Source organism: Clinocottus analis, unplaced genomic scaffold, assembly GCF_023055335.1.
Source record: "Clinocottus analis isolate CAN_PGR_092001 unplaced genomic scaffold, fCliAna1.0.p SCAF_20, whole genome shotgun sequence".
Taxonomy (NCBI): domain Eukaryota; kingdom Metazoa; phylum Chordata; class Actinopteri; order Perciformes; family Cottidae; genus Clinocottus; species Clinocottus analis.
This window is the reverse complement of record NW_027175932.1, coordinates 14,621,904-14,643,972: the sequence shown is the minus strand read 5'-3', so window position 1 is coordinate 14,643,972 and position 22,069 is coordinate 14,621,904. Positions and strand designations below refer to the sequence as shown.

Sequence of the window (22,069 nt, the reverse complement as noted above, 5' to 3'; positions counted from 1 at the left end):
CCATCTACTGGCGATGTTAGCCCCCTGCACAACAATCCTACTGGCCACTGGCTATGCTGGCCCTCTGCACAACACCCCCCGTCCCTCCACCCCAACCTTGACTCCTTCTCACCCAAGTTGTTTTTTTTTATTTTTCTTTGGACAATCTTTTTTAATAGTGTGTGTATGTATGATTATGTTGTGTGATGTCTTGAGCTACTTGGACCCTGAATTTGCCTTTTCTGGATCAATAAAGTAATTATCTTTGTATCTATCTATCAATCAGTCTCCTGATCGACAAAAGGGTGGTTAGCAACTATTTTGGTGGTCGATTGGTCGCTGAAGTGTTTTTTTCGGAAGGTGCTGTTTTTGGTTTCCTAAATGTGAAGATTTTGTGTTTTCCTCGGAAAACTGAATATATTCCGAGGAAAACATTTTGGGGCATCGCCTTGGACGAGAACCTGGGATAAACAGTATTATCCTCATATTTCCTCTAATGATGTACTTGTATTGATACCTTTATGAGTATTGTTAGTGTAATGCCTTTTTTTCTTTCTGTATGTGTACATCAGATTTCTTTCTGTGATCCATGTGCCCCTGAGTGAGAGGATGTAAGAGTGGGAGAGGGAGTGAGAGGTGATGAGAACAAACTGAAGACATTTCTACAAGTCAAGATGAATAGACTATGATAACAAAAAACATGTCTAAAATAACAAAAAGCACTAGCTCGTCTTAGCCCTGGGCTAACTCTAACCCCAGAAAAAAGCCCAATCCGAAGGTTCACACAAGGCCTGGAGCTAACAATGCATATGGCCTACCTCCTGGGGAAGCTCGAGCTTGGAGCGGTCCGCGCCCTCTTTGGACTGCAGGCCCATCAGGTAGGGAACAGGAGCGTCCAGGAAGTGGAGGAGAGAGGCTGGTAGGATAGGAACATAGACATGCTGCCACTGGAAGGGAAACAGCAGGGTGGTGATGCCCTCGGCCGCGATCATCAACCGCTGGTAGTCTGAGAGGAGAAAGGATCATCGGGATATAAGGGGAGAATCTACAAGAATGTAACACAAATCTGACAGAACATGTAGGAAGAAGCACTATATCCCTGTGCTCCGGTCGAGAAAAAGAATGGGTGAGCAATTATACATTTTAAAGGGTTTTAAAGCTGCACAGAAATGAGCGAGTGATTAAAGATCTATATTTTCATTTTCCATGTTAAGTATTATTGTTATTCAATGCTTTGCTGTTCTTGCACTACACTGCCAGAGATCCGCTGTCAACTGTCTCCTTCTTTAAAACTCTCCATGTAATTAATTTACTAAAATTCTAAGAGCTGGTCATTGTAGTTTCTGTCAAACGTTACCCAAACAGGAGGAAAAGGTGAATTTGTTGGGGACTATTTCAGGCCATGGAATAATATGCATTTGGTGCTGCAGTATTTTTCTGTGTGTGTTCATGGTAATTTAGCTAACATGTCACCCACTGCAACAATGTGGCTCACTAATAATAAAACAAGAGAATAAGAAAATTAGTGGGATACATTTATCGGTTTGGCTCTGCTAATGAATTTTGCTGACAAGAAAACTATTAAAAAATGTAAATTCGAACTTCACCGTATTTGTCTTTAAATACAAGTTGCACTGAAATTTTTTTTTATAATTACACAGGAATTACTTAATTTTTCCACTTTTGAAATGTAGCATAAAAAAGGAATAATTCAGATTACTATGTATAGGCCATTTGATATACTGTATAAAGTAAGTTAGTTACACGTTTTCAATAAACTCCTGGAGCGCGAGGATAATTGTGTTGCACAACGCAATCTACAACTTAGCAGAGGGTATAGGGAAAGAGAGTAAGAGGTTTACTTGGACAGAGTTTGTATATGTATTATATGTGAGAAGAGAGTTTTTTATCAGGCAATTCAAATTGAATCTGAAAGGGAGTTTTGGGTTAAACACAGTACGAATTACATTCTGATGGATTCTTTTCAATCACATCTTCACGTTCATATGGCCTCTATCCCCTAAATCAAATTAAGGCCAGTGGTTGCCTGGCTTTTGTATTCAACAGTTTCATCAGATGTGATTCGGTGGCTAGAGTGAAAAGCCTGCATGTCCTCGAGGAAAGAAGAAAAAAGAAGTGGTAGAATAAAACATGATGGGAGTTATACTCCCGATCTCTCATTACCTTTTTGTTCTGTCTCATTCAGGGTCATCCTATCTGTGCGTGCACATATGGAATCTGTGCGCTTTCATTAGAAATGCATCAAACTCACTGGTGCCTTAACCACAGAGCAACTACAAAGGTTTACATTCAACAGCAGGAGCCCGAGGAGAAGCAGCTACTCCAGTGGTTCACTTTTCGACAAGAGAACATGTGTGTGAGACTGTACGTGTCTTTAAGACTCGCACAACTGTAGCTGTTTGACTTTGAATGAATGAAAGCTCTTCTAATACAGATTTTAATAAAGTGGGTCAAATACTCCATGCATCACGCTAACATGATCAGGGTTAAAAATGCACAAATGTACAGTTTGCGCATTTTCAATGGATCGAAGGAATCACTTCCTTTTCCCCCTCTGTGATTTCACCTAAAAGTATGACGTCTTCTGGGTCCTCTGCGTCGTGTCGATGCTCATTTTCGAACATGTTTGTGTGGGACGAAGCCATTTTAAAGATCTGACCTATGCATTTCTTAGAACAACGTTCGCCCTTACTTTTGGTTTATGACTACCAGCATAACTAATGACAATTTCCATTTCTCTTGACCCACAAATTGTTACATCCATGCAACAAAGAAAGTATTTCTACTTTCTACTTCCCCCACAACGCTCTGTTTGTGTGTGTGTGCTGCATGTTCAAGTGTTTCTGCTTTCTCTCGAGTCTGAACAGGTTCTAAGGTTTCTCCTACACACACCCCTCTTTGGGAAAGACACCGAAGGAGTCTGACTGAAACTTTGGTTTATTTTTTTCTTGTTACATTAAACCCACTTCTACCCTATCCCTCTCAGGCTCAAACTACACCAGGATTAGCCTAACATCAGCATCCCAGGTGCTTTCATTAACACTTTGCTGTTATAACCTGTCGTGTCTCCAAAAGTGTCACACGTCATATTTCCCCCTCCTCTTCTCTTGAACCGAGTTGAACTATACATTTTTCTTCCTCGGGGTGTTCCTTTCAAAAAGGGCCAATTTGTCTTACACAACATTTTCAGCATCACCAAAGAGATATGACAAGAACCAAGCGCCTGCAATAGGTGAGGAAGTATGTAATCATTTGCAAAGGGAACAAATCTGATATGGCAACGCATAGAACTGCAGAAAGCCCCAGCAGAAAGCCCTAGCAGAAACAGGGCTGAGGGATGCTGAGAAACAGGACGGCACACTGAGTCATTGTGAAACTGTAATGCTGCATCAGGGACTGGTGAACACAGGCCTCAAGTCTCACAAGGGAAGACGCACGTAGTCTGTGGTGAAGACCATACATCAGGTGCTTTTCAAAATGCAGAATTGGTACACTTCAGAGAGTCACCGTGTGGAGGAAAAATGGGAAATAAATCTAAATGAAAGAGGGTTAGGGGAGCATTTCACCCCAGAGCGAATCAAAGAAACAATAAATCATTTACAATCCTTTCCTGTTTGAAAACTGTGGTCAACCTTTGGTCAACTGACTTGACAAGAAAGGTTTGTATTATTTGAGCAGAATGGCACATTAAAAAGACACCTCCACTAAAGGAAGTCCTGCAGGAACCCTCCTGGCTTTCCATCAGATTGTGGAACCTGGATGCAGGGATTTGGTTCCACACGAGTATTGCTGCTCAGCATGATCCACACGCAGTCTGCAACAATTATAATCAGGTTTATACTAACGTCCAACCTCCTGTTCTGAAAAGAGAAGCCAATGCAGAAGGGTCTTAAACTTGAATTCTTTATATTAATGGCCATTATATTTAGTGAATGATGGTCCCATTTAGAGTCAAACAGACTATGAAGCAGGGTTTGCTTTAGGGCGTGGCTGCCATGTGATTACCAGGTCTCTACCACGTTGTACCACGGCCTGTTTTCGCCTTTAAACTTTAACTAGTTCACACTAAGTTTTTAGATCATGAAAGTCAATTGGTACATTTTGATTGCCTAAAGATGTCTTGCTGTTCCTGGTTGCAAAAAAAACAACAAGATAGCCAGAAGACGAGATGCGATGGCTTATTTTCTTTTGAAGGCCTGGAGGCTTGGCTCTAACGTGGTTTCCCAGAGGTTTAGGTGCAGGCCAGTCAAGTTCTACCACACCCAACTGAGAAAACCGTTTCTCTGTGGATCTGGTTTTGTGCTCGGGGGCAACGTCATATTGAAACAGGAAAGAGACAGAAACAAATACATGGTATATAGCGTGACGTGTCCCTCCATCAGAACTGTCGGCCCAGCCCAAAGCATGAAACACATACCACATAGTGACCAGTGGCAGTAAGTAAGACATTTTGGTTTGACATCATTTAGGCTCCGATAAATAAGAGCAGCTTCCATCAGCATTTTCACATTGTTGTCTTCCTGCCAGGAATATAAATTAACTACAATGATTCCCATACAAAGACATTACAGCATGCAGCAGCCCCACTGTGTCCCATGATTGGAGTGGCTCGCCTGTTACTTCCTATCCGTGTCACAGCCGATAAGTGTGTAATAAATGGTTGGGGCAGCATCTCATTAACATCCAGGGAGCGTTCTCCATCTTTGCCCTGAAGTGAACCCTTCCATCCCCTGCATCTATTGTTGGAAATAGATTAGATACTTTAGATTATTATTTTATAAAACCCTTTAAGGAGAAACAAAGGTTACTTTCACATAAATTAAGAATTTTCCCCATAATTCAGGAATGTGTGAGTCTGTTTCCCAGAAAACAAAGTACGAACAGTTCTGTTCAGAATGTCTCTATACAGTCATAGTAGATGATTTGGGAACCCCGTTCTTAAAATAACTATAACAATCTGTCCATCCTGGTTGAAGGAACCCTTCTCAGTAACTTTCTGAGGTTTTTTCCTCTTTTCACTTCGTAAAGTCCTTATCTACGCCACAGAGGATGTTGTATACATTGTAAAGACCCCTGAGGCAATTTGTCACTGTAAAAGAAATAAGTGACTTGTTGACAAACTATTCCAGTAAACGGTGTCTCTTATTCATGTCCTTTATCACCAAAACTCTGTCTGCATGTCTTCATATTTACACCGTTTGATATTTGTAAACTAAGACTTAAAGGAAACAATGTTTTTACTCCTGATAAAACAGGGACAATACGTTAATCCAAACTAAGTAACATAATCAAATCTCAGTTAACATTGTGCGTGTACAACAATGTCTGACGGTGCTAAAATATGCTCACTTTAATTACAAGCATCCCTACCATGCGAGTACAGGAGAATCTGCATCTCAAGCAGGGTGCAGGTGAACACCTGGACCAGGTTCTCCACTCCCAGCAGACTGAAGGCCTCTGAGAGGGGGAAATCGGCCAGCTGCAGCTCCCCTAAGCCGGGCCTCTGGCACACGATGGGCTCGTACACGCCGTGGAACTTGAGCGAGCGTCCCGGAGCCGGCAGCGGAACTTCGTACAGGATGTTGTGAACGTAGCTCTCCAGCGGCAGCGGGGGGGTGTCCGCTGACGTCACAGCCCTGTGCAACTGTGACAGGAAACGGCGGCAAGCGTGCATGAAAGGCATGGGCGTAATCAGGCACAGGGCCTTGGACACATAGAGGGTGTCCCGTGATGAGTCGTAGCCGCCCGCCCGGCGGGACGAGGACGACAAGCATGTGGGGGGGTCGACCTCATCCAAACTGCTGGCCAGGGAGTCCATGCTGGAGGAGGAGGAGGCAGAGGAGGAGGAAGGCGTATTGGCGGTGGCGCTCTGAGCGTTGTGCATCCGGTAGAGGGTCTGCATGGCGGAGCAGATCTGTGGGCTGGTCACCTCCTCGTAGAATGTGTGGACGAAGCCGTAGGTCCGAGAACCGTCCTCCTTTGTGATGATGAAGGAGTGGAACTTCGGGTCGCGCTGGTCCGCCTGAGTCCTGAACGATAGGCCTTTCGGCATACACAACTGCACGGGGAGGGGACAGGAGTCAGTCACGTCAACACAGGATTTTGTCAACTGTCAGTGAAATCAGTCTAATGGCACATGTTTGTGCTTATGAAACCCTGATGATACTACCCGAGGAGCATCCACCACACAGACTTTTCTGATACTATCAAAGTTAGGATTTAAAAGCCTACACAGAGAGGCTTTAAACTACAAATATTTTAAAGATATTCAGTGTTTAACAGCTGAGGGTAATTACAAAGAGACAAATCCACATAGAGTGAATAACTTAATTAGAAGTGTGCATGTATCTGCCCGTCTTTCCGCGGACAATATTGGACACAACCTCTCTCGTTTGTGGTGATTAGCAATAAAAATTTAAAAAAACTTGTTTTATAGTGTCACCGATTGATGACTCCTCACTCGTGTTAACCAGTCTGGGCCTCACGTGATCAATAACTGGGCTAAAAACAAGCCTTACCTAATCGGTTCGGGGCCACATTTTGTCCTTTGTTGTGGTTCAAAAACTCTATAGAAGATGTTATGATCCATTAAAGTTAGGTGATACAGGATGAATATTTTTTGTTGTTGTTTATGCCATCTTGACTGAAACAGAGCCACGGTGGACTATAAGGAGGAAATTTGTTTCAAAGTCCTTTTAAACATTGTTTTATGGTGATCTAGCTATAAACATATCATTAAAGATTTACTAATATTTTATTTATGATTAAAGTTGCATTTTTAAGGCTATTTCCGCCACAGATGAAATCTGGAAAAGAAACAATGAACAAGCACAGCTGATCCCAGTACTAGTAGAAAGATTGGCCCATTGATTCAAGAACATCAAGGACAAAGAATGTGTAATTTGGGATTGTGCAGCTGTGAATGGTCGGAGAACTAGAAATACCATTTAGACACTTTCTAAAGCAATATTCACAAGTTTTAAATAGTATTGTGACGGATATTGATAATGTGAATCACAGCCAAACTCTGAGTCAGATCCATATAAACTGCTGATATAAACATGTAGTCAGCAGCAGCCTGCTATAAATCAGACTTATTAGCCACATTATGTTTATTTGGCTGCTGAAAGCTCAACAGGAACTAACGGGAGACAAGAACTGCTCCGTGCCAACACACAAACGTAATCTGTCAATGCACACACTTACGTGAGCTTCAGAGTCTGCTGACAGAACAAACACATACATTAATCAAAGTTCTGACCTTTTTAGTAGCCAATTTCTACCCATTTATAAACATTGGCCGCGTTTCCCAGATTCGTTAAGACGCTCTTAAGCGCTAAGAGCGTCTTAGGAGCGCTCTAAGAGCGCTGTGAAAGAACGACACGTTTCCCAGAGTCGTTCTTAGCTAAAGACGCTCTTTCACTAAGAACGAAACGTAAGATCAGTCTGACCCACTCTTAACAGCCTTCTTAGCGACAAACGCTCACTGCAGCCGCGTCAGGGAAAGTTATATCTGACATTCAAAGGAATACTAAAACCATGCGTAATGAGGAATGTGCGCTCACAGCTACAGGACACTGACGCAAGAAAAATAATAGCATACAAAAATAAATAACGATCGATATAAAAATAAAGAATTTCCCCTGTGTTCCTTTAGCTACATAAATAAAATGAATCAGCATTACTATCACTCATAACGTTTTCACACACATTCTGCATCTGCATATGAGTTTACATTAGCTATAAAAACATCAACAACCCTGTGGTATTTCACAGATATCAGGGAAACTGACAGGTGTAACTGAACTCTGCTGAACCTCATCAAGAGAGCCTCCATGTTTAAAGGCGTTGCTGAAGTCACGCGTGAGAGACACCACGACTGCAATACAGCAGAATCTCGCTGCTAACAAACAGCGTCGCCCTGTGCTGTCGGACCGGGCTGTCCAAGTACCGGCTTCCCCGTGTGGAGATCGGTTTCACGGAGTGTGGCGGCCGTGACACCGATCCTCCTGCGTCATGCCCGCACACACATCAGAATGCCCACCACACGGGACGAGGTCCGCCAGGTCCACCGTGAATTTCATGCCATGGCTGAGATCCCCCGGGTGATTGGTGTCGTGGATGGCACACACACACGCGCGCTTACCGTAATTGCACCAGTGTGTGGGGATCACAGGGTGTTGTGCGTGATTTATGCGCTGATAAAGTGGTGGGTGATCGATTAACCTGGCATCGATTGATTTAGTTTCATCACCACGGCGGTGAACAGCTCCCACTAAGAGCGTCTTAGGAAGCTTCTTTGGCGAGATCTTAAGAAGGCAGTTAAGAACGCATCTGGGAAACACTCGTATCTTAGCGCTGCTTCTTAGCGAACCCTTCTTTTGAGCCTTCTTAAGTCCTTAAGAACGATCGAATATGGGAAACGCAGCCATTTTGTTTTAACAGACCATACACACACACGCACCAGAAGAAAAGCAGCTTGTGAGACACTTTTATCCAAAAGGCCTGGGTACAGTTTAAAGAAAGGGGGCTATTTATCCCTAATCATGGCTTTTTATATATACACACACATCTATAAGTTATATATTTTGCTAGATAACACGCGCACGCACAGACACACAGACACACAGACACACACACACACACACACACACACACACACACACGTCTCACTGATCAGAACTGAAGGTTCATCTCTCCTCCACAACCAGTCTGTCTCTGACATAGTTACCGCTACGTCCACATTTTTCAGTTCTGTTATCTAGTTTCACCTCTCATACAAAAGTGAAATAAGGGGAGCAGTGTGACAGAGCAGTCTGAGAAACATGCTCCAAATCTCTCAAAGGATGCTGATGAAATACAGTGAAACATGAGTAAAAAAAATTGACTGAAAACAATAATCACAGGCTTTACTGACATGAGAAGAAGTGTGAGTACAAGGCAGAAGAGGGTGATGGGATGAGTGGGTGATGGAGGGAGAAAAGATGCAGAATGTTTCTCGGTTTGTTGTCCTTGTTAGCTCGCAGTCTCACTCAGTGTTGGGTTACGCTGCATAATTGCCCGTTTCCATGCCGACGTAAGGTGATAAGCATGGCTGAATTATTTAGCAGTGCTGACGCCAGGGCAAGTGGAAAAATGACACACACGCATGCACACACACGGTTTCCCCTTAATTCTATTTTCCATCACCCAGTCATGCACAATAGTTAGCTCTCGCCACACAGACGTTATCACTAAGGGTCGAACATAAAACTATGAGGGTTTCTTATATTTCACAAAAATATCTGTATTTGGATTTACACCACAAGTGTCTATAACAGAAGTCATCTGTTCATTTTTTGTCATTTTTAGTCCTGGACAGGTAAAGGACAGTATCGGGCTGCTGTAGCTACACCAGCAGTGAAGACCTGCCTCACATTTAAAAAAGACAGAACAAAGTATGATCATTCTACAGTGTTCTTTTCATGAAAAGATCCAGGCGGAGTTCCAATAAGGATATCTAAAGGATCAATTATACATATTTGTACATTTTTATGGTAATACCAAAAATCAGGTGAACAGTTGAAAATTAGAAATGTATGACATGTGTAAGTAGCAGAGTGGCTGTGCAGAATAGCCCCATGAGCAAGTTTCCAGGTGGCTCCGTTACGCATTGACTGTATACAGCCCGAGGAAAGCTCAATTTGCAAATGCAAGACATCTTAAAAAAGCCTGAAGTCTCCTCTAGACAAAGAGATTGACATGTCTAACATGTTGCTAACTGTCACTAATGAAATGTAGTCAAACAAAAAGGGAACAAATCCACATTTCCAGGGCACGGCATGGATAGCTCGTTCTCCTGGCTTCAATAGATGTGCTCACTGTCAGTGAGCACACAATGCTGAGCCTGATGCAAACATTGTACAATATTGAAAACAAGAGTCACTATGATCGCCAACGTTATTTTTAGACAGACACACCATACTGAATCATGAAAAATAATTAAAAACGATGATCCCACTGAAAAAAATAGTTTTGTTGTAAAAGTCCTTATTTTTTGAAGCCGCTAGCTCAGTGCTAACATCTGCTAGTACATCCACTCTAAAGTCAGGTCTATCCTGTAACTTTCACCGTTGAAATGCTGCAAGAATCGTTTTGCAGCAGTTATCGTGACTTTTGACAGTGTGTGTTTGGGCTCCTCTTGTGAAAAATCTATAAACAATGTTTCCTGAGGATTTCTTGAATGCTGGGATACCAAACATGTCCATGTTTATTGCCGTGGTATGCGTGAGTAAGCCTCGGGGAGTGGAAGAGATCAAAATTGAATCTTGGTGAGAGCCTCAGAAAGACGTCAACGTAAGGTTACTGTTGTAAAATCAACGAATGGTTCTTCTAGCCTCTTCCTGCCCTGCTGGACGTGTTTTTAGACTCATCTACTAATTCTACCCAATATAAATGGTACAATCTACCTACCATGTTGACGGCATCCTGGTCGAAGGGGTTCCACTCCACGTTCTCGGGGTAGCGTGCCAGAACTTTGGACTTGAACGTCCTCTTCAAGGGGCTCTGTTCAAAGTTTTCACCTGGACGAAGGAGAAGGTGTGGAGACAAAGGCAATGATTAATGTGTCAACACATCAGCATCATGACCACGTCAAGTCTCTTCAGTTCAAGTTGAACAAACCGTCTCTATCATATTCATGTGTAATGTATAGCTTCATATCTGTTTTGAGAATTTTTCATGTTAACACAATTTCTATAACAAATTCAAAAGGTATGTCGATTCAGATGAGCAAATGTTCTTGGTCTTAAGCTAAAAGACACCGACGCTTCAAGTAGGTGTGCATAAATGCTGCGTAGTGTTCCGTAAAGATGCAACACCCCATCAACAGATTTTATATCAGCCATTTCTGAGTAAAACGTTAATCCGTGCTATATAGCTGAATGTTTCTGGTGCAAACAATCAGCGAAGTGTCGCAGGGAAAATATGTCAGAAAACCAGCAGAAATTAATTATCTTTGTTTATTTATTATTCAGTAATTATTATTATTATTCAGTTGAAACAGTGTAAAACAAAAAACGATTTTGAGGAGTTTAATACGTTTTTTTCGAGTTTGAATAAAGTGTTTGGATGATCAGCATGATAAGATGACTGTTGTATGATTGGAGTCTGGTGGCTTTGATGAGAGTATGTCAACTAAACGTATTGTGTGTTAATACATTTATTAATAATGATTTTATTTAGATACAATTAAATACTGTTTACGTCCTGGGAATTAATGTTGATTGTAACTTTTCCAAAGGAAGACAAAAGCTAGCTGTTAGTGGGTGCTAGTGTTTGTTTGGTCCATCCATCCATCCATCCATTTTCCGCCGCTTATCCGGGGTCGGGTCGCGGTGGCACCCAGCAGACCGACCCAGGCTTCCCTCTCACCCGCAACATTTTCCAGCTCGTTCTGGGGGACCCCGAGACGTTCCCAGGCCAGCCGGGAGATATAATCCCTCCAGCGTGTCCTGGGTCTTCCCCGGGGCCTCTTCCCAGTTGGACGTGCCTGGAAAACCTCTAATGGGAGGCGTCCAGGAGGCATCCGAATTAGATGCCCGAACCACCTCAGCTGACTCCTTTCGATACGAAGGAGCAGCGGCTCGACTCCAAGCTCCCCCCGGATGTCCGAGCTCCTTACCCTATCTCTAAGGCTGAGCCCGGCCACCCTACGGAGGAAGCTCATTTCGGCCGCTTGTTTGGTCCAGTAGGGACTTAAAAACATAAAAGCATGAAGCTGTGTTGAATCAGCAGCACTGGTTCAGTAGTCTGGACAGGAATATGTAGTGCAGCATAGGGGATGACCTCATGAACATGTTACGTTTTACTCTGCATACATGAGATTCCTTTCTGTCAGCTGCGGCACTGCTTGGGAGCATCTCAAGTCTCTAAATTGTCGTTTCCTCGCTCCTCGATCTTCGACTGAACCGGAAGTGGTTTTGCGCCGCCATGTTGAAGGCCGTCCCAAAGCTCTTATTCAGCTTGGAGGAGCGAGGATCGAGGAGCGAAATCGGAGGAGTCATGATCGAGGAGCCCCGAGAGCAGACTTCCAGGAAGTGTTTTAACGCTGGACACGCCCCCTCTCTGTTATCTGATTGGACGCTGTAGCTGAGTGGACTGATCGCTGGAGTTTCATACCAGAGTGAAGACGATCACAAAATAAACGTTATATATTTTAGTGTTTTATTAGACACCATCTGGTAAAAATATGTGTTCATTCATTGTAGGTCTGAACAAATAAAGGACCACAAACTATTTTCTTCAAAGATTTGATCTGTTGTTTCTCTCAATAACTTTTATTATGTATGTAACTAAAATCAGAGAGCTGGAGAGAGGAAACACATTTTATGGTTATTTTATAATGTCACAATTAGAATTTCAAAACATATCGACGGATTAATGAGTAAATAAGACTCAAGACTCAACGCAAGTGAGGGAAACGGGGATGCCCATTTAGAGACTTGAGATGCAGTTGTTGACGTTTCCCTCGTCTGTCACCTTTTAGCTCCACTCCCTCCTCAATCTAATTTCTGTCACCTGTTCGCTCACCTGCCTCTGATCATGAATTATGTCAGGACACGCAGACAGGTTGCCTCGGTCAAGTGAGACATTGAAGAGCAAGCGTAGACTAAAGCGTAAAAAAGGGAAATAACGATGCCCAGGTCCAGTTCTTATCTACATAAGAAGTGGACCTGGTCATCGTTATTTCCAGCTGTTTTCTCTTCTAACGCAAGAGAAAACAGTTGCCAAAGAAGTAGCACCAGCATTCTGGTTTTCAAGGTCCATAATTTGCAATTATTTCCTAGAACTTTCAAAGAAAAAAATAATAATTTGTGGAAATAACAATGACCAGGTCCACTTCTTATGCATATAAGAAATATTATTTAATAGTTTTTATGACAAAAGGGAAATCAGAAGGGTAGTGAATACGAGTGTAGGATGAAGGAGGAGGGTCAGACATGGGACATCGATCAAAAACTAAACTAAACTAAAAACAAAACATACATTCACATTAAAAATACGATCATTTATTACTGAAAATGATTATTTACTCATTGGCAATTAATTAAATAGTTGGGAATCTAACTAATCATTTAATTGATTCATCTTGGCAGCTCTAGTCCATGGCGATGAAGGAATAATGAGAGGAAGAGGATGCATAAGGCTTTAAAACACATTTGATTCACAATACTTGTGTGGAGATACAGTCACTGTTGGTTTGGCTCTGTACGAGGGATTTGTTGACAATGCCAAATATTTTGGAAGCCAGCGGACTTTATTTAAAAAAAAAAAGGCACCTTGTGGAGCTTTCTCCTAAATAAACACAATCGTGTTAACATCCTGTGTGTTTGTGTGTGTGTATATGAGTGTGGGAGAGAGAGTGAATGTGTGAGTGAAAAAGAGAGAGAGAAAGCGAGAGCGAGATAGAGAGACATCGCCAGATGAATATTAAGAAGGGCAACTGACATGTAAGGATGCTCAGCAGGCAAGAACAAAGCTAAACAATGATTTTCAGTTACGGTCTGCCTGCCTGCCCTCCAGGCCTCTCAGCCCTTCTGCACCTGAACACCACACATCCTACTGCACTGAACATGAGGGTTGAGAGGACCTTTACAACACCTGATGAATGTCTGATGTCTATTTCTCTGTGCACTTCTTTTTCGTCCCCCCCAAACACATCACAGTCTCACTAGTTGGCTGTGTGACCCAGGTGGTCTGGGGCTCTGTGTCTTCTCTGAAGCCCTTAAACACGACAAACAGAAAATTACACGGAAAAGATGAAGATCGGTAGAAAATCTTCCCCTGGATTAAGCCCTCCATCCTTTACTTTAAATAAGTTTCCAAACTCCAGTTTGCAAGCAGGACAGACAGGAACCAAAACAACAATAACCTGGAGGCAGGGGAACCTTTCATGACAGTCCTAAAAATAGGACTGATTTGGTTAACAAGCTCAGATAAAAGTTGACCCAAATTCTGTACAACGAAGAAAGGAAATGAACCAGAGAGGCTTAGAGGATGAAGTATAATGAAGGGAGTAAGCCAGGTGGGAGTGGTGGATGCAGAGAGACAGAAGACAGACGGGATGTCAACCAGACACACGTGTAATGTAGATGGAAGATAAATAAATAGCTTTAATTTAATATCTCTCCAAATAAAATCAGAGACATCATGGAGTACACATCACTTGGTTCTAGAAGTCTAATTCTGTAGATTAAGACCGATAAAGTAATATAGAAGATGAGGGGCTTGAATACTGGCATTCTGTCAATTAAAAATAAACATCAGAAATGTATATTATGTAAATGTAACTGAATGCAAGATTATTAGTTATAAATAAAAAACAAACTAATTGATATACTTGATGACCATTTTGTGGTATGCTGTGATTATGTCACAACTACGTGAAGCAGAGGTTGTGGGCGATTGCTTTGGTGTAAATGGTTGTATCATCATCATCATCATCATCATCATCATCATCATCTCAGATACACTTAACACCATCACGAATGAATGAATATATACTTTATTAATCCCCATGGGAAATTTGTTGTCGAAGTAGCAGTTTACAGACACAAAATAAAATATAAAAATAACAGGGATAAAAGATATATACAAAAATGCAAAGTATGTATGTGTAGTGTATATGAGGTGTGTGAAGTGTAAATAAACAAACGTGTACAGTGATTAATTAATCTACAGAGGATCAGGCAAGAGGTGACTTATTGTAAAGTCTTATTGCTGTGAGCAGGAATGTTTTTCTGTAGTTGTCCTTCTCCGTCTTCTGGAGAAAGTGCTCTGCTGACCCTGCAGCAGGTGGTGGAGAGATACCCAAGATTGTGGTCTGCCTGTGAGGTAGTCAGTAATCCAGAAGATGGTGGACGAGTCTACCCCCATTACCCACAGCTTCTCATTTAGTAGCATGTTTGGATGGTCTTAAATGCATTGGAGAAGTCAAAGAAAGTGACTCTCACGGAGACACCGGTTCCATGCAAGTGCGACTGAACTTGTTGCAGCAAGTAGATGATGGTGTCATCCACTCCCAAATGGGAGTGGATGACACCATGGTAAGCAAATTGCAGAGGGTCCAGCGATGATCATATCACATCTTGTCCTTGACTCTGTGTCACAAACTGCTGTCTGTTTACAGTTTTTTAATATTATAAGCTGATTGCAATAATGATGACTTTTTTGTGAACTCACTTTGAATCCAATCCTTTTTTTATTAGCACATAGAGCAACGCAGATATGATCCAGGTAACAACCTTGACTTCTCGTACGATATGTGGACTTGACCATAATTTCTTCTGACCTCAAAAATGCCTTTTGTGTCTACATAAGTGTTTATACCAGAACATCACTAATATTGAAGCAAACATGATGCCAGAATATACCGCTGAGTATACCGTACCATTCTAAGGGTTGGGCATTGTGCAGATATTACAAATTTTTGTTCAAAACAGTCTGCAGTCTTTTATCAAATGTTTTGGGGTTTTATTCCATCAATGCTTTATTTATTTAGAATATTCAAATATTTATTTTACATTATAATTCCATTGTCTGAATATTCTGTAGAATTACAAGATCATTGTCTTTTGAAATAGTGTTATTGCATTATTATCATTACATCAGCAGCATATCTTGAAATTAAAATAATATTTTTAACCGTAATTTTTTCTGGGAAAATATATCACCTGACAAAAGTAGTTATCTTGACAAGCCTAGTGACTTCTTTTTCTCAGGTTAAATGTGGCGTTTCACAAGGACCAGCTGGACTTGGACCATTTTGTTGTTATGTGCACGTATCTGTGTGCACGTGTCTGTGTGTACATGTGCGCAGGTCATTTTTTAGGGAAAAAACTTCACTCTACTATCATTTGGAAACAAAACAAGTTGATACCACCTCTAATCTGAATCTTGAGATTAATTAAGTATTTAGAAATGTGGAAGCTAATAGACTATGGATTCAATGAGATATTTGAAATGACTCCATATTAATAAGATGTATATAATGAAATGCTATCAAAGCCCAACTAAACTCTTTTCATTGAAACAATTTGTGTCCAACTTTTAAGTTGATTGCAGTGTGTTTAAGAGTGGAGTTAATGACATGCTTTTGCATATTTCAAAAAATCACAAGTCATTTTGTCTTGGCCAAGTTAACTAAAGACCTGACTTGACATAACCTTCGACTTGACGTAAGACCAGTCAAGCCTGAGCTCGGGTCACTTTCGATCCCGCCTTTATACAAGGCAAATGTATTTCACCTGTTCAAAATGTATGATAATTAATTGAATTTGTATAATAAATATTCATATTAACTCGTGTAAATGTAATAACATAACACAAAAAACCTTTAGAAACACAGATACACAGTCATCTGAGTAATTCTGTCTCCAGTGATGTATTTCCTGTCACTGAGGAACAGCATGAGGTGTAGCGCTCCGATGGAACAGTTTGTGGCGTTTTACCTGTGGCTGCAGCGTCTGGGTCCCTGCCTTGGCGGTCTGCTTCTAGCCATTGGTACAAAGCTGTGGACAAGTCACATGCAGAAACACATGGAGCAAAAAACAAAAAGAAGAAGAGCGCAACGTTAAAACGAATGCACACAGAAAAGCAGATTAATAAATGCATGAGAATGAGTAGAGCATGAACATGTAACAATATCACAACACAGCATGGCATTTTAGATGTAGCACACATGAGAGGCTATATTATCATTCTGAAAATGGCATCTTTTACTTTTTCACCGTTAGTTTGATCAGACACTGAACCACCAACAACTATGCAGGTCAAATTCACTAATAAGGAGGCCAAACGAAAATCTCACATTTTAGATACAAATTGTGAGTCATCTGCAAAGTGTGACATTTTTTTTCGGTCTCATCTCAAGACTTTTTTAATAAATACTTGGTCTTTAGGGAGTTTAAAGTGTTATCTCAGCGGTGAAAGACGATGAAAATGTCTGAGCTGGGAATTTAGCTTGTGGTTTAGTGTTAGTGAGCAGCAAACCCTTCGGAGTTCAACCAAGCCGCGTTTGCACAGCAACAACATTTTCTGATGTAATATATAAAGCTCAGTCAAACTCTGTCTTCTAATAAAATAGACTATAAATGCAAACTTCTATCTCTAATGTGAATAGGGCTGAAACTAACGATTATTTTAATAATCAATTATTCGGTCGATTATTTTTTTGATTAATTGGATAAAAAAATAAATAATTTTAAAGCATTAATTTGCAACCTTTTATTACAAAAACAGAACTAACAGTGCAAATTCACAATGCAACAAATCTTAACAATAAAGAATTTATAAAAAATAAAGAAATACAAATCAGAAAACTTAACAGGATTTGTCAGAACTTGTTCCCTACACTCACAGACACGCACACTCACAGACGCACACTCACTCACAGACATGCACACTCACACACCTGTACAGACACACACACACACACACACACACACACACTCACAAACATGCACACTCACACTCACAAACATGCACACTCAGAACTCAGAGGAGATGATATTCCAGAAGTAAACACTCAATGTTTTAAAGGATAACTTACGTACTGCACGTTGTCTACACAAAGGTTGTTAATTAGATATTGAACTACAAATCCCAGCAACACTTCTTCTCCATGAAGCCACATTATATCAGATTGTTGATTGCAGGTCTGCGTTCTGCACCTCAGAGGAGATGTTTACGCGTTGCTTCTCTTGAAGCTCCGCTGTATTTTAAAACGAAGACGTTATCTAACCCAACAGTTCAAACACAGAGAATAAACGACTAGCTAGCAAGCTAACGACAACGGTTAGCCAAGCTGTAAAGTTATTGTACACGTAACGCGACTATGCAGTGACATACGAGAGGATAGGCTTTCCTCTGCAGGCTTTCTGCAATAAATTTAAAGTCTCCGAGCTCGAGCCGAGTTAAACCTGATGACGTCATTGAGACATCACCGGGATTCTTTTCTTAGTCTTGACAAAAGCTCCTGCAGAACCACAGAAGACATTATACAATGATTATGACAGGTTGAGTATTACTCCGTAGGATGATTCTACTGATGGGGTTCATTAAAAATGGGTGGCATTTCAACTCTGGCGAAAAAGCAAAAGAGTGAATATTGGCAACGCTTCTTCGCGTCATTTGCGCCACCCGGCAAAAAATTCGCTTTTTCGCAACCATTTGACTGACTTTAAATGTAATCTACTTGCGCGAATATTTCGCAATGCTTTCGGTGTGAACACACCATCACACTACGCAACAGAACATGCATTAGTTTTATTGATGAAAAATAATGTCACCGACGAAATTCTTATTGCTCAATTAATCCATCGGCGATTAATTATGCCCATCCCTAGTTTGTATTCTGTGTTCCATCAGCACGAGTCAAATGAGTCATTGGTGAGAAATACAGCAATCCTACAGTAGTGAACTAGTGATGGCTCGAGCCAAAGCATTTGCTGCATGCTTCCTCAATGTCTGTGGTAGCTTTTCACTCCAATAAACTCAGCCAAGGGACAGAAACAGAGTCTGCTCTTTTCTCATTTCTTATAGTTCATTCATCGCAACTTTCTCAGAAAGAAACCCAATGGGAATCATGTCATCTGAATGTGGTCTTAAGGTAATCATTGTACTACAGGGTTTGAATAATAAGTGTAATAAATCCTTTATGCAGAAGCACACCAACACTGACTGTCTCCATCACAAATGCACTGCCCCACTTAGAGCACCAAATGTGGATTAATCCACCACTGAAAATAATCCCCAAAAATGCACCATTTCTTCTTGTTGGAGTAAAGTTTTTTTCTAAACTACAGAGAGCAGCTCTTTTGGTAAATGATTGAGCTTTTGCAATCTGTTCCCTCGTTCCTCAACTCCTCCTTTCTCCCCATAAGGTGTTAAGTGTGTGGTTGCGCCGGCTTACACACCCGGACTGAGTGCAAGAGTTTTCGGAGTATGAGGGACCGACCAGGCCTCTATGGACGGCTCTCGCTGCAGCCTCCCAAAATTTAAATGCAAAGGAACTGCTGCACAACAGTTAAGCAGCAACAGATCAATGTAGCACGTGCAGGTAGCGTGTGTGTGCTACGCCTCTACCTGCCTCTTACGTCACTATTCTTTCAGTCTCCTTATAAACATTCGCACGTCTCCTTTTCTGATTTTCACTGCAATGATTACACCGTTTTAGGAATACTTGTATCCAAAGAACTTCAGACTTGTTTCGACATGGAACAATGTCATTAGTCACAGCACGTTAAGGGATGAAAACACGAGGCTAGATTCAGTCTTCCTAATGACTATAATGTCGAACAGATGATCACAACTGCAGTGTATTGAGGTCCCATTCCCAGAGTCTCTGGGCTTTCAGTTTACTTTACCGCATGAAATAGCTCAGAGCAACTGTGTTGGAAGTCAGGTGACGCGGTACAAAGTTAGACTTTGTCCTAATAATACAACAAAAGAACAAATAATAAAATTAATGATGAAAAATTGGAATTACATTTCATGTTCGGGGCCGTTTTGCACACACTCCGTTTGCAACAGTGGATATTATCCTCCCATGGGCTCAGCCATAACAGGCTGCTTTCTCTATCCCCTCCCTTTGTATTTTAGCTGACAATCCAAATAATGAGGTCATTTCCATCAATAGACACCCATACAGCCAGCCCCGACTCAGAGTGTCGGGGTATTATATGACACACGCTGCATCATTAAAGGCACAAATCACTTAATGCACCTCTAATTACATGCAATAGGTCCTAGAAGAGTGAGCGAGCACACACACACACAAACACAACACTATGAAGGAGAGAGGTTGATTCAGCATCTTAATGAAGCGGCACACAAAGTGAGCAAACACACACACACTCTCTAATCGTATGTCGGCCACAGACACTGATGCATAATGTATGTGGAGTTTGTTGCCCTGCAATACCGGCTGATCCGAAACCCTGCTGTAAGAGGCTGTGCGAGAATCTGTGTTGTGCAAGAATCTGTGTGTGTGGTTGTATGCGTGTGTGTGCCCATCCGTTCATTCGTGGCAGCAATCTCTGAAACTCGCCAGCCGACAGAGACGCTGCCACCGGCTTTTCCCCTGCAGCATAAAAAGGTGCAGGCAGCATGTGTGCACAGCTGTGACAGCAGGCCTTTGGCCGTCATTATCCACAGTCTTCGGGGCCTTGAATGTCTCGTGCTACTTTACAGGTCAGTCATGCAACGATGCAGTCTGGGAATAAAAAGAGTTTGTAGACCACACACACTTCATGAACTACTCAGGTCTGGTTGGAATCTGAACAGGTAGAAAAGGAGATCTGCAGATACAAACCGATTAATTTATCATTCATAAGCATCCAGACAGATTTCTGTCATTGGAGCGAATAAAACAAGGCTTTAAACAAAAGCTTTTTTAAGAGGTACTCCAGCAATCCCATCAGTATATATATCTTATAAAAAATAGGGGGGGCTTGCAAGAAACACTCTTTGAGGGCATTCTGTGTCACTATTTTGTGTATCTTTGAGGGGCCTTTGTGTTATTGTACACATTTGAAGAGTTTTTGTGCATTTGTGGCCGTTTTCCATCTCTTTGGTGTTGCTTTGGTTCCCTTAATAATTGTTTTGTGTCTCTTTGTGGTAGTTTTGGATCTTTTTTGTTGTTGTCAAAAAGCACTATATTATTAGTTTAATAGCGGTATGTTTTCTATCAAAATAATGTTTGCATTGATCATTTGGAGCAATGTTTCCTCACAGGGCCGGCCAGCTCCCTGCTATTACTGTCCCTGTCCAGCAGCAGTTAAGAAAAGACTATTCTTCTACAGATCAGCAGGAGTTTAACTGATTTCTCCGTCACATTCCACCACACAGCGCTGCACCAGCTACAACTGGGCTAGCTGCCCCCTCCCCTCTCCCTCACTCACACCCACACCCACACACACACAGCTAGCGTCTACAACACCAGGACTGCCAACAGCTGGACTGCCAACGCTTGGCACTGGAATGGGCGAGATCAGAACCCATCTGTCTCCCTGACAACCAGGCAACTAAAGATGCGGTGGGGGTTGCTGTTGTAGTTATGGTGACGATGGGAAGGTGGCAGTTTACACCTAATCACTTAATCATTATGAATTATCCATATATAATGGCCTGGAGGGAGTGTAAGTGTGAACGCAGAGCAAGTGTGTGTATATGTGTGTGTTACAATGCCCCAGTGTCCCAGTGCCAGGGCTAAACTGGCTCTATTCAGGACGCTCCCATGGTGATGTCAACCCGCTGTCATGCTGTCAAACACGGCTTTGTTCCATTTTCCACTTTAAGGTGGTGAGGAGGAGGACGGAGAAGAAAAGAGAAAGGAGTTTTCATTCAGGCAAATGCTCTGGTTGCTCCCCTGAGTCCATCCATCACGGGAGGCTTCTGCGTCCTCGCTTCATTACTCACTGTCACCTTACTGTGTTTGCAGCTGCTGTTGATTCACTTCTTCTTCAGACCTCAGAAAGCTGGCTGATGAAAGCCGCACAGATAACCCTAACAAAGAGGGCTGGGGGGTGAGTGTAGTACATATACAGTGATAAAAGATGATGGCACTTTGCGCCAAGGGATTTGGAGAGGAAACCATCCCTCCTGTCCGTCCCCCCTTCTCCCGAGTCAAGCTGTGGATGCCACAGTGGCAGCAGTCCAGCATTCTTTACTCATGACACAATCGCGTTAGCAGCCTGTCGCCCAGTCAGGGACGAGCTCTGCTGCAGCTTCACACTAAGTCATGAGAAGTAAAAACCAGCAACGCCCCTTTAACCTGTTGCAACGTCCCCGTAAATATATCAAAACTTACTTGTCAAACAATTCAATAAGGCCTCACACTACACCCAGTGATATGGTTGTGCCACTCCAATTAAATTCATCTGCATCACATTTCTTCAGTTGTCGGGAAATTAAATTACATAGAGAAATGTGGACGAAAACCAAGAACAAATTAGCAATAAAACACAAATAGCTAAATATACTGTATAATTTGAAGCAGTGCAAAAAACTTAATGTTTGCAGAATAAAA

The 22,069-nt window shown here is 41.8% G+C and overlaps 1 protein-coding gene across 4 annotated transcripts in view; it reads right to left on the bottom strand.

The window, feature by feature from the left end:
• The window catches only part of dennd5b (DENN/MADD domain containing 5B), an 82,690-nt gene that overhangs the window by 48,052 nt on the left and 12,569 nt on the right, over nucleotides 1-22,069 (bottom strand). For 3 of the 4 annotated variants that reach the window (XM_068586065.1, XM_068586061.1, XM_068586063.1), the window contains exons 2-5: nucleotides 16,491-16,550; nucleotides 10,453-10,562; nucleotides 5,371-6,058; nucleotides 798-985 (exon numbers count right to left, since the gene is read on the bottom strand). In XM_068586065.1, coding sequence (XP_068442166.1) covers nucleotides 798-985; nucleotides 5,371-6,058; nucleotides 10,453-10,562; nucleotides 16,491-16,550 — 1,046 coding nt within the window. The remainder of the gene's footprint in view (nucleotides 1-797; nucleotides 986-5,370; nucleotides 6,059-10,452; nucleotides 10,563-16,490; nucleotides 16,551-22,069) is intronic. The other variant, XM_068586062.1, reaches the window with a different exon arrangement.